Source organism: Lagopus muta, chromosome 2 (genome assembly GCF_023343835.1).
Source record: "Lagopus muta isolate bLagMut1 chromosome 2, bLagMut1 primary, whole genome shotgun sequence".
NCBI lineage: Eukaryota > Metazoa > Chordata > Aves > Galliformes > Phasianidae > Lagopus > Lagopus muta.
Window position 1 is genome coordinate 61,917,954 of NC_064434.1, and position 14,002 is coordinate 61,931,955.

At 37.7% G+C, this 14,002-nt stretch overlaps 1 protein-coding gene across 7 annotated transcripts in view; it reads right to left on the reverse strand.

The window, feature by feature from the left end:
- Window positions 1–14,002, reverse strand: part of PLEKHG1 (pleckstrin homology and RhoGEF domain containing G1) — a 125,446-nt gene that overhangs the window by 26,447 nt on the left and 84,997 nt on the right. For 5 of the 7 annotated variants that reach the window (XM_048936145.1, XM_048936143.1, XM_048936144.1 and 2 more), the window contains 2 exons: window positions 5,571–5,671; window positions 79–148 (listed from right to left, as the gene is read on the reverse strand). In XM_048936145.1, the coding sequence (XP_048792102.1) occupies window positions 79–148; window positions 5,571–5,671 (171 nt within the window). Of the gene's footprint in view, window positions 1–78; window positions 149–5,570; window positions 5,672–10,624; window positions 10,833–11,500; window positions 11,617–14,002 lie in introns of those variants that run through there. The other 2 variants (XM_048936147.1, XM_048936146.1) reach the window with 2 other exon arrangements.

Genomic DNA, 14,002 nt, shown 5'->3' on the forward strand with positions numbered 1-14,002 from the left:
CATTAATAAATTAATCTTACTCTTTGATATCATTCTGCAACAGGTATTGTGCTACAAATACTTGCAGCAGCCACTTACTTTGGACACAAAACAGTCTGCTATAGCCACAGGATCATTTTCACAGTTCTCTAAATCTTGCAGAAGTTCACTAAAACAAAGAACAAGAAATAGAAAGACAATTATTGCACACCTTGGAATAGACATGCATATGTGCCTGAGACACAGACAGAGTTCCATCATTCAAGGAAGCACTTACAATGCAGAGAGTCCTAAAAAGGGAACTAGAAACCCTCTGATTTCCCCCGTAAGCTTCTCATTCCACTATGAATAGACCTGTAATGGTCTTCCTTGCTTTTTTTCAGACTATAAAATAACACCATCTTTCAAACCAGGATCTAAATTGGACTGAGTCAGATGTACCGTTCTATTTCCTACCACATAAAACACAGTATCTTAGCTCTGTTCAGTGTTATTGCCACTGTTCCTCTTCCACACAGATCAGGCACTCAGATTCAGACCAGAACAGTTGCACAGTATCTCCATGTGTACTAAACAAAACATTTTCTCTTATACACAGTCAAGCTGTTATCTGCATGTGCACAGAAATTCCAACTCTGATACCACAACACATCACCCAAATACAAAACTACATGTTTTTCTACCAATATTTTGAAGTTACAGTAATTTACTTTTTGTATTTATTTATTCTTACATATGTTGGCTTCACATTAATTGCAGCACTGGAATACCTCTCTTGTCAGTAAACCACAAAGCTTTATGAACTCTCCCTCTTGGATATGCAGTCATTGGAGTTTTCTATTTGGAGGCAGAGAAACACCCTAAGGAAATGGTATTCCCACATACACAAACATTCAAGTTATTACGATGGCCATGGGCTGCTGATTGTATAAAGCAAAGTGCTGTCCTTCAGACTGACAGCTCTTATATGATATGCACAGTACTGTAGACGGAGAGTAGTTTATCCTGTACTCCAACTAACGCACCCAAATCAAACAAAATTTAAAACATGTCCTGTCCTATAAAGATTCTCTTTGTTCTGAGAATTTCACTTGACTGAGGTGGATGAGGAGCAAGTCTGAAAAACACAGATGAGAAACAGAAATGTATTACACATACATGAAGAATGGTAATAAGTTCACTCAGGAAGTCTTTTCTACATTTAGTGGGTCTCTTCACTGAATAGAGATGGTGAGCCAGGAAAATGGTTTTTGAAAGGGAACATAGAAACTCTACATGCAGAAAAATAAAACCTTATAGAAAAAAAATTTATATTTTTGACCAGCCAAACAGGAAATGAATTCATTATAACAGGAGCAACTCAACAACTAAGCGTGTTCACTTTCGTCTGAAATTCAGGTCTTGAAAAACTATTCAATGAAATAAATTTCCTTTGAGAAAACCTCAAAGATCACTCCTTGATCTTAATATTCTTTAGTCTTAATGAAAGATGTTCTCAGAAAACTGAGAAAGAAGAAGAATTTTCTACCAAATGGTTATATGATAAACCATTTTTCCTTCTCATCAGATGATTTTTCATTTAATGCTACTTCTCTAGTATAGCATTCCAATTCATAGCTGGTTCCCTGAATGCATTTTGCCTTGGTACTGCTATGTCTAAGGAACTACCCTTTCCCCTTCTAGGGAAAAATAATTTCACTGTGTAAGTAAGAAAAGGAGTAAATAGAAAAGTTTCTGGACTTGTTCTTTGCTTCTTTGTAATTACTAGAGGAAGGAAGGAGAGAAATCAGCAATCAGTCACAATGAATGAAGACAAACAAAAAACATAGGCTTAGCAGACACTAAGACACTTGGTATAATAACAATATAACCTCCACACCTCAGAATCTCCCTTCATCAAAATAAGAATAAAAATATGACCCTTGCTTGATAGCCCATACTCATGAAGCTCATTAAATTAGAAAAAAAAGTAGCTGTAGCAATGCTGACCATTAATTATAATGACTGTTATCCACAAATGAATTTTAGAAATGACATCAAATAAACAGAACGTGCTCAGAGGTTTCCTGCTGTCCAGCCCCAGCAGGCAGACATTCTCCTGATGCTTTAGAATATGTAGCTTCTTGGTTGCCATTTTATTCCCACTTGCCTCCTAATATGTTGTATTATTTTTCCTAGAGAATATGGTTAATGTTGCACTTAAAGATTTCAAATATTCATGCAGAAAGTCCAACTTTATACAGTAAATATGCCCGTGGCATGTGTTGTCAGTGCAAGCCTATAATGTAAAGGATGCACTTAGGATGATTTTGTTAGCTATACTGCACTCTCTTCTGTCTCATCTGAGTGATATGAGCAGGATTGATAAGAGCAACCTACCACTACATAAAAATAACAAATCTGTCATGCCCATAATACTGAAAATCTTAAATAAATCTTATAATACCATGTTGACATGTGAAAGAACATGTTTATCATTCTACATCTAAGTACCTGATAGTAAAAATGGTAGCAAGAACACAGATGTTTTCTTCACGTGGACATTGAGATGTTTTACACTCTTCACAGATAGCAACACAACTCCTGACAGCTGTGAGTTGTGTATACTAATAGCCCAGGCAGGAAGAGCTCATGAGGGTACATCAGTGGAGGAATATGATGCTCTTGCAGGCAAATCACAAACGAACTTGGACTGAAGCACGCCACAAGAGCTACTGCTCTTTCAGACCATGTACTGAGATATAACATTGAGATTGTTATGAGCTGGAAAAATCTGAATCTGTACTCATCTGAATCATCATCAGTAGCTAATGCTAATACCTTTGGGATGAGAGGTAACCAGAGAAAGACTAAAAATTTTTCATGCAACAAATTCATTCTTTCTTCAAGTCATATGAGTAAAAGTCTCACTACAACGCTATTTACAATGTTCTGACCTTTTGGAACAGGAATCATTTTCAAGACAAAACACTTAACATCCCTTTCAATTAAGCCAAGTGAGATTTTCTTTTCATCTTATTAATTAAATATCATTACCACACTACTTTAAAACAAGACACATAAGTTTTTCACCTTCTTGATCTGAAACGAAGAAAAAGAAAGATAATAATGACAGCTACATCAGACAGCCAATTCTGATAAAATGGAAGGAATGAAAAGATGCAGGAAGGGAACAGCATTATTTCTCTTGCACCCATGACAAAGAACAGTTGATGACCAAACATGGCGCAGTCCAGCCATAAATGCTAAAGTAGCAGCATTACCAAAAAGCTTTATTCTCTCTATGCCTAACAGAGCACAGTATCAAAAGGCATAAGGGACAAAGCAATTACAATCTGGTCCTCATGGTTACATTGTTTGAATAATTTAATTTTCTGGATTTTTATATAATGAATCTGAAAAGTTCAGACTTTCTCTAAAAAGAAAAAAAAGGAGAGAAATGTAGCCTTGATACAATCTCATGGCGACAAAAACTTAGTGGCCAAAACTGTTTTCTTTCCACTAATGAAAGCAAAAGCCTTTTCCTTTAAAGGTGAGCTCTAACAGGTTTTCTGAAGGCTCTTCCTAACAGAACGTCAACAGCTGCCAGCACAAACCTCAGCATACAGAGACTACTGGATACCGCATTTGCACAGCTCTGCATGGTACATGCATGCTTCAGTAGTCACTAATTACACAATTTGTCTCATCAATGAAAGTTTTAGTTTGGCCTATCTTATGATCAGCTGGGTGTTGATAGAAGTACAAACTTTACACATGCTTCTCCACAGAGGTTCCATCTCAGAATGAAGTCATGCTATGGGTCAAGAATTTATCCTAAACTGACACTGGAAAAAATCTCAAGAGGAGAGGCCAGAGGAGGAAGGTAGCAAACGGTGGCTTAGAGGACATTTCTCCTTTCCAAATAAATTAAAGAAAGTGAGGCAGCTTTTCCTAAGAGATTCCTGCAGGACTGCTGGAATATTACAATTCTACTTTAAGAAATGGTTTTCCAAAAAGAAGTCACAGGGACAGGACCAGTGGTTAGAATCCCGACCATCATTTCTAATATTCAGTGCAAGATGAAGAAATCAAAAAGCATATAGTTGAAAATAATTCCCATTTACTGAAATCATATCTACACTGACCACAAGAACCCAACACACATTCAAAGTTGACGAAAACAAGGTAATTCTAAAACCATAAAATTGTGCTTACAAAAAGCATGTGAAGCTAACAAAGGACTGCCAAGTGGAACTTTTTCAAAGGTAAAGAGCATGAGGCTCTAAAGTAAGTTTAGGACCCAGAAGCTACACGCCAGGTTTCATTCACATAGGTGGGAACCTAGTCTTGATGCTGTATTAGGATGTACAGTAAGAATCTTAGAAAACTCACTATTTCCATTTTAACTCAAGAGGCCTAAAATACATCAGTATTTTACTGGAGGCTTTGAATGAGTTTTAACAATTCTAACATACACTTAAAGTGCCCTACGTTTCTTTTTTCATTCTTTTCTTTTAACCTCAACAAATTTTATCTTCTTTTTTATTTTTATTTTTTTGTAACTTAGTGATACTTTATCATAATAAATCATACTAAAGAGTAATTTTATTAGGTAGTATTTGTAATGATGCTGGTATAAATGTCACCCAACAACCAAGCCATTTCTCTAGTTTTTGAACACTCAGAAAATATAATGGCCACATCTTTGCTTCCCATTATGATAGATAAACACTGAGGAAGCTCTTCAACATGAGTCTTCCACTTAGGAATTTTCTTTCGATTCAAGGAAATTATTTATTCTTCTTCAAAGGTCAAAGGAGTTTGGAGATCATCTGTCAACCACAGTAAGGATAAGACTGCTTTTACAGGAGTAATGGGATAGAAGACATAGGATCTTTATGCCATTTGGTTTGTTGAATTGATTGAATGTTCAGGTTTTTCCCAAATGCTGAACAAGTTAACCGTTTTTACAGAAACAGATTATTAAGTCAAAAGTAGCAGTAGTATGTTTTTAAAAATGAAGTTCCCATCAGTCTCACACAATCTGGAACCAATTATAGACATAAGAGAAATTTTATTTCAAGTTCCCAGTATAGGCTAGAATTCTATTTGCAGAGTTTCTGAGAAGGCTGATAGGACACCTAGCAAAAAAGTTCAATAAATGGAAAGGTACTTGAACAGGTTATTAATAAATTGTTTAATAAAGTGTCTAGCAGTTTGAAGTGTTAGAAAACTCAGATGCATGGCAGTATACAAAAGGATCTGATATAGAAGGAATAAGATACTTCTCTTTGGTGAAAGAAGGATGTCATTCATGGTAGTCTTGCATTTAGCTTTTCTGTGATAGGAAGCAGGTTAGACTTATATTTATGGAAATAGCCAGCATGAAAACAGAAACAGTAGGTGAAGAACACACCTAATTCATTTAATCAATAGCTGCAAAATCTGGTTTCAGTAAATCAACCCAGCTTAGAATCAGAGAAATACCATTACTCAATTTATATATATATTTGCAGCATCAAAATGATAAAAAGAAAATTTGCTTGGTTTGTCCCCTCCCCATTAATGCAGGTATTGACCCATTTTCATTTAGTTAAACATCAATTTACCTGTTGAAATGGTAGATATCTCGTATGTTGCCAAACAGGGCTGATCGCTCTTCGGTCCCCAGGGGAAGTTTGGATTGGTCAGTGATACAATCAAGGTAATCCTACAAGAGAAACGAGAAGGACCCGTTCAGACATTTCCTCCTTTTCTAAATCAGTAAATGGAGCAAACTTTTATTGTACAAGATGAGTTCCTTCATATCAGTTTCACATTACTATTACAGTAAACCTTTTAGTAGCCTCTCTGTGAACAGTCATTCTATTATGAAAGGTAACAGTACTTACTTGTTCACTGAAACCAAGAAAATAACAAAAGACTGAATGCTAAGTTATAGTACTTAGATTGGACAGCCGACATTTCTCTTGCTACTGATACACAAATGTATTCAGATGTCATTGACAATGATGGCTTAATTGATCATTTAACAGGCTCAAAGACAAAAACAAACAAACAAACAAACAAAAAAGCCTACAAATAAGAAATGAAGATTTGAGTCTTAGTAACAGAAAACCTATATAATCTAGAACAGTAAGCATGGAAGAAACGTGCTCAGAAAAGTAACCACTAAGAATTTTTTTAAATTATAGTTGAAAAAGCAATGCATATTTTGTAGAGAACAGAGAATCTTGGTGTATATGCATACATGCAACTTAACCACACATATAGATACACTGCAAATTACATTGGTATATACAGTTAGTAAATATATGCTTTGTAATTTATAAGGGTGCCTTATGCAGTGATTTTAACTGAATAGGTACAAGAGCGCTAGAAAAAGATCAGGTCAACAGTGTTCTAGCAGAACAACCTTCCCGTATCTTCCCTCATTTTGATAAGACAGCTCCCAGAGCATCACCTTTCAACACATTGCTGCCATAGCATTAAAATTTCCTCAGCTACAAGAAAAAAACAAAACAAAACAAAAACATTGGGTTTTTCAACTAACTTCTGCTCATAAACCAAGAAACCCAGTGTGCTGCCACATTCATGAAGAAATTCTGCTGGAGGACGGAAAACAATAAAGGAAAAGTGAAAACAGCTGAAACAATGTGAAATAAAAATAAATAAAATCCCTTAGCCTGGGATCAGACAATGTAGTGCGGCATCCTACCAAAAGCAACATAACATCCCGCTGCACTCTAAGGAACAAACCCTGCAAAATGTCAACTAGACCATGAAAACTTCTAAGATGTAACTGGGCAGAGTCATAAAGAAAAAAATATTGCAGAACGCATACATTGGACACAATTTATTCTCTGTATGTTCAATGAAATTAAAGGGTTTGGATCAGCCACTGATCTGGCCTTTGGATTTTAGACACTCTCACAAAGAAGGTTATGAATTCAAGTCTCCAGCACATATTCTGTGCTAATTAGGTGGAGTCAGCAGTCTCAGGTCCGAATCCTACCACTCAGTAATCCACATTTGGTATTTGCTTACCTCCAATTAAATCTACCTCTCATCATCACAAAAAATTCCCAGAAAGTCATCTCTTCTCTGATGGACATCTGTACTCTATATTCTTTCAGGCTTGTAGTCCAGGCCTGTGCTTGAAATATGTTATGTGCAGTAAGACATTGGAAAAGCATCCCTGGGGCTGCCTGAATTTTTTGGTTGACTTTTCATTTACACTCAGAAGCCACAAATGAGTAAAATGAGGCTGGCAGGATTGCAGCACGTAGTACATTAGGTCAAATGCAGAAGTAGATGATAGATTCAGGGCTATTCCAGTGACAGCAATAAATAACTTTTCTGCCTACTAATAAAAATTCATTTAACAGCAAGGAACAGAAAAGCTGCAGTGAAGCTGCGATCATCTGAAAACATTTGAGTACTACAGAGCACTGGAGCATCCTGAGCTGGTATGATTTAGAGTTGCAGAGAAATGGAAATCTCACAGTGAAGAATTCCATACAGTTTGTTTATTGTATGAAGAGGAATTCCTCATTCATCTGAATAGAAGGAGCTTGGGTTTCCTCAAAGCAATAAAGAGTCATTTATTTTCCAGTATTGTGGACAGTTTTATAAGCATGATCTTTCATGCTCCTTTCATCCTCTCATCCCAGTTTTTTCCCCACGTACGTATATTCTTTTCAATCTTCCCTTAGTTAGAAATAAAGAACCAGGCACCTTCTAATGCTCTTGCCAAGAAAAAGCCTGCAGGTGCTTTGGCGGTTCTCCAGTGCTCCATGAGCATGTGCCAGGATCAGGTTATATTGCACACCCACAGCCTGCGCTGCCTGCTGCAAAAAGTTACCCAGGACTGCATCTCAGGCCCCTTCCCTTCCCTTCCCTTCCCTTCCCTTCCCTTCCCTTCCCTTCCCTTCCCTTCCCTTCCCTTCCCTTCCCTTCCCTTCCCTTCCCTTCCACAGAAGCAAACTGGAAATGCATGGTTGGGGTTTTTCTTGCTTAGAGCAAAAGGAGCCAGTTATTTGTTAAAAATGCTTGGGATTCAGAGGTTCCTTATATCTCACTCATACTGTTAGGGAATCACAAAGGTTTGGCGGTCTGTTTTCACATTTTAACTTTCCGATAGTGCTAATGTCACTGATCTGAGTCTTGATCAACAATCTTATGGTTACAGTCACACTGCTGAAGGTGCAAGCAGATGCTGGGGGCTAGGCCTGAACCACCTGTGTACAGCAATCCCAGCAGCAGCTTTGCAGGGCTCTGCATGCACGTGGGGCAAGATGCCAGCTGCTCTTCACAAGGCAGCCCGACACATTCCAGCACAGTGCGGCAGCACTTGGCTTGCACTGGCACAGCGAGTGGGTTATATTGCTTTATAGAGTGTATGCACTATCATAAAAGCTTCATGAACTCATCCAGGAAACTGAAGCACTATCAGCATATAGCAAGGACGCCAACAGGAGATCAAAGCTAGCCAGCCATGGGGTTTTTCCTAATTATTTCTTAGTATATGGTACTTTACCCCCACGGTAGTCACTGCAACCTCCTGCAGCATATCAACAGCTGTTATCATCTGAAGCCATAATGAAAGGTCTGGAGCTATGAGATAACAGGGCAGGCTGCAGCTGTAATGACATGGTGCAGAAATCAATGAAATTTATCGGAACAGAACACTAGGTTTATTCCTTTTATTTGCTTCTTGTCATCATCTACAGAGCCTCTGTCAGCACTGAATGATTTGTTTATAACCTTTGCCTTTGCCAGCATTTTACTGCCTCTCTGCAGTTACAGCAAAACATTTAGCTTACTTTATAGGAGAAACAAAAATAAATGCCAGTCTCCTTAGATTGATTTATGAAGAAAGGTTTGCTCTAATAGCGTTGCACAATTTTTCCACACTATCTCCTGAATCTCTCCAAAAACCAGAAGAGTCTTGCCAGACAGCTCTGCCTCCCTTGCTGAGTTTGACATTCTCCCCATTTGTCTTTCATCACACCAATCTATTGGGAAGAATGTCTGCTAGAAACTTCACATCTGACAACCACCTCCTCCTACCTAATCACTCAAGGAAGAGCTCCAGAAGAACAGAATGATGACAACACTAACCTCAAAGGATAAAACAATTCTATTAATTAGAAATGAGAAAAAGCTGTCAAGAAAAGAACAAAACGAGCAAAAATTTCTTTGCAGATTAAATTATTTTTTCCACATCCAAAGTTCAGAAAACAATTGCAAACTTATGTGGAACATTTTCATTTAGACACTAAGGTTTTCCCTTCAAAACAGGTCCACACTTAGCTTTAAAAACAAAATGTAAACAGAACGACAAGTCAAAGAATAACATGGTAATGCTAACATTACATCTTAAAATTAGTAATGTTAATAGTAGTGTTAAAAACTGGAGTAAAAGACACGTTACCTTGTGAAACATTTTTTCCTGCCTTGCAAGAAACGTATACACTATGAAAGTATCTAGTGCTTCTTCTACAAAGCAAACTCTGCATATGTTGAAATCAAAGATAAGCAAAATTTTCTGTAGAGTAGTGCTGTTGCATACGCACACCATTAGCAAAAGGCACATACACAAAACACTAAACATTTAAATAAATAAACAACCAAAACCATTTTAAAAAAAGGAAACAAACAGGTACTTATCAAAACTCCAGGATACTCTTGTGCTGCAGCAGGAGGAGGAACATACAATAAAAACATCAAACTGCATCTAAATCCAGGAAGCACAGTAACATCAGCCCCCATTTTCAGATATTCCCAAAGTCTGTAATACCAATAAGGCAACTCTTTCTCCTAGATGATATATCAAACCTGTGGGCATGGTTGACTTGGCTTGACTGCCCTCTACCCAGCACATGTGCAAACAGCACAGATCAGATGGTGAGGCATGAGAGGAGCTTCTGATGTACTGCAGTAGCCCGGGTTGTCTATGCAACGCTCTCACTCTACTTTGAGGAAAAGGCTGCAGGCCAGAAAGAAAACATGACACAAACTGGATCCTGTCTGTAGCATGCTAGCTAGAGCCACATTTAACCAAACCACAGCTGAAGTCAAGACTATTGCACAACAGAGTAATTGCTCTAGCGTGCTCCATGCTGCCCATTACAGAGGTAATTATAATCTGCAGCAGTGCCCCTTTTGCCTGATTATTCCTTTTTATAATTTACTTCATTTACAGACTCATCTAAAATGTACAGCAGCACTGTATAAATGCATGGTAGGGGGAGAAAAATAGTATACTGTCCACAACAGGTGGCCAAAGACTCTGAATGCCAGTCAAAGCAATTCACTGCAGCTCTTCTCAATTACTGAAAGCACAGCTGTAACTTGCAAAATGAAGGTGCAGTTGTAAACAATACATACATAGCCTTCTTGACCTGGTTCCTTCGGCTGTATCTGGGTAAGGATTCAGAAATTTAAATCAAACCCATCTTCTTGCCATATCAAAACTTCCAAGATTTCTCATTAAAACATACACTTTTTCAATATTACAATTCCCCTATCAGTATTACAATCCCCTTCAGTAATGGAAAAAGAAAAGTCCATCATTTTAGTGCAGGTCTCATAATTTTGCACAGCGATTTACTTAGTCACATCTGTAGTAAAGCTTTTAATGAAGCCAAAATTCACACACTTCTGACTGCTTTCTTCCATTCAGTTTGTCTTCCATAATCTGCCTCTTTATTCCTGTAAAGAGTCACGCTAAACACATATCTATAAGACATCTTCATTTTGACTGAAATCATCCTTCTCTTCTATGAATGCAAATGCTTGCTCAGTTGCCCTCCCAGACTTAGCCATTTTAAAGCCCTCATCAGAAAGGCTGACATGCTCTTAGTTGGAAAAGCAGAAACTCATACCTATCAAGATAATTACTGCCCTTGACCTCCTGCTTCAAGAGCTCCTCTGCCAGAGAAGCAGAAGCAGCTGTGCTTCAATAGATTGCCAGTATCAATTTAACAAAGAGAGAAGTAACTTTTCAAATGTTTTTCCTGTGTCAGTGAAAATTCAGTAGCCATCAAACAGTATCTCCATCTCACATGAGAAATGCTACCATCTTCTTAGGCCGTAAGCAGCACAATCATGCTTTTGCACAGTAGGCTAATACTGCTGAAGACTTACGTTTTTCTAATAGGAATATTTTTAATTGTAAACACAGTTTGACAAAAATAAAAATAACAACAAACAAAACCCACAACAAAAAAAAAACACAAAGCTTTATTTAATTTCTGCTCCAGATATTGCTAGTAAATCAAACTTTAAAAAAAGAAAAAAAGAAATGCTTGCAATGTCTCCTATACAGCTTCTCTACATATAAAACTATAAATCAATAAAGAATGACATTTCTGTGAGCATGTTTTTCCAAATTCTACAGTAATTGGAAAGTGCAGATTTTATTTATTTATAATATTCTATTTTTTAAGGACATCAGAAGCTTGAAAATCTCCACACTGATCAAAGCATCTGCCCCTCCTATTCCTCTTTCTCATTCCTTTTACATTCCCAGTACCTTGAACATAAATCTCCACTTGACAGTGCCAGTAGAGAAAGCTCTGTCCCTGTGGGAAATTCAGCCCCTCCAGAGCTTTCCTGTGTGCCCTAATACTGCCACCTACATTCTGGCAGCATCCAAACCCTGTTGTCATGGGAGAAGGGTGAGGAGAATATGTGCCACTATCAATAGTCAGCAAGTCTCTGAAAACTTCCATGCTTTATACAATCTGTTTGTTTGTGACCTATCTCCTCTCCTATTTCCAAGCAGAGCAGCAGTCTCTGAAGTGGCAAGGATCTGCTGACATCAGTCCTTGCTCCAAGCACCACGTGGAGGGAGATGGTGGAGAAAGCTGTCTAAGTTCACCTTTGTTTATGGCCGGCTTCCTCTGTGCTGCCAGTTTGCACAGGCAGTTGGGCTCACAGCCTACAGATTACAGCAATAAAGCCAGCATCATGATCCAGTAAGATGATACCCACTGACTGCATGCAGAAAGGGCAAAGATTGATGGCAAGAGAGCACTCATTAGAACACGATATGAAGAAATACTAAAAATAGAGAAGCACATTTCAGTTTTCTTTCCACTGTTTAACAGTGTAGAGTAACATGATCACGAAAGACTTTTCCACACATTTTCCAGTTAGGGGTCTGCAGAATCCAATACTTACACAGCATTGCATCAACTCAACTACCATCTACAGAATAATAGGAGAATAACTTTTTTCATGTAGTTGTTCTCAAGCAAGTGACAAATTTTCTACAATCAACATGGCTCCTTCCTTCACCTTACAGGTATTATAACACTGCCTCATTTACAGATACTAGGGACTAGAAGTAATGACATCTTGTAAGACCTATTGGCTTCTTCTTCATGCATGGAAAGCAACAGAAGGAGCATATGTCAGCCAAAATTAGCAGCGAGGAATTTCTGAGTCCTAACACTATGACTTGCACCTCTATAATATGCTTGTTCTCTGGTTTAGATGTCATTGAGCAGTTGTGCCTGTGTAGAGCACAAGCATGCAGAAGGCTGTACACAAAGTCTGTAAACTTCTAGAGCATATTAATGTCAACAACACAGCAATCAGGAGATCTAGTTACGGGACCTCAAGGCCTCAAGGACAGACTGCTTTTCATGGATTTTGCCTTCTTAGCAGAAATGAATTTTTGCTTGAATGAAATACAATCACAGTTTAGCAATGTTCCCCTGTTCAACTGCAGGTATTTCATGCCAAAATTTCCCACCCTAAAAAGACACCCTGGAAGGCAGGCTGTCAGTTAAATCAAAGTGTAATTTGATAGAGGTACACTAAAAGCACTCATAATACAAAACTGGGATTCATGGATCATGCACAGACAAGTCCCCTAAATCATACATCATCTGTAAAGATGACATGGGTAAGCCACTGGGAACAAAAACTCATATGTAATGCCACTTATATTCTTCAGCATACTAACTTATTGAAGTTGTAACCCACTGATTAAAACTATATTCCATGTTTATCTTCAGATATCAGCCAGTACCGACTGACAAATCACAGCTACAGGAATTTTGCCCAGAAGCTGGTACTGAGAATTGCTACTCAGAGATACAAAAAGATGTAAATTCAGAGAACAGATGGAGATTATGGGATGATAATAAATGCTATCAGTAATTAACTAACATGTCATTGAAGAGCAACGTGAGGGCCCCATCTAACTGGCTTCCTAAAGATAAGAGGAAACACAGAAGAAATAAACTACAGTAATGAGGACAATAAAATGAAAGCATTAACCAGCAATTAGGATGTTAAAGACTTTGGGGTCACTAGGCAGATGAAGTAGGTACTCTACAAATTTCTATATCTAAGGCTACAACTGAGGAATGACATCATCAGAATAAATCAGCAGCTGCACTCAGTAACCTAGTGCTTTTTTTCAAAAGGTATCATCTAAAAATGTGCAATAATTAATAATTCTAATATATATATATTAATAAATCTCAAAGTTCTTCAGGATATCTACATTAATTCTCACAACAGGGCTTACTTAGCCCGACTACAACTTCATTAAGACAGAATCAAGCAATGAACAGAAATTCTGTATGGTGCATTTAGTCTTTGAAGGTCTGAGCCACCCAGGAAAGAAACCTGAATGCTGGTAGATTATTGTCCTGTTACACGAACTTCCCCCAGTTTGTAAAGCAAATGAATGTTACCATTTTTAAGGAGATCTTGATATGCTTGCAAATTAAATGAGATATTCCAGAAGAGAAATGTTAATTTTAACACACAAGAAAGGAAACTGCAACTGCTTGTTTTCCAAAGAATGAAAATGCAAAGCCAGCATATGAGTGAAAATGTGCACACATCCTAAGCACACATTTATCCTAACCTTGTTAACAACGTATTTCCCAGACTTGGATGGATTTTATCACTAACAAATAACTAAATGGGAGGCCATAGCAGTGAGTGGACTGCATCTGAAAATTTAAGACAGTATCTTAACTGCAAAACGATATTTTCATGCAACCACAAAAAA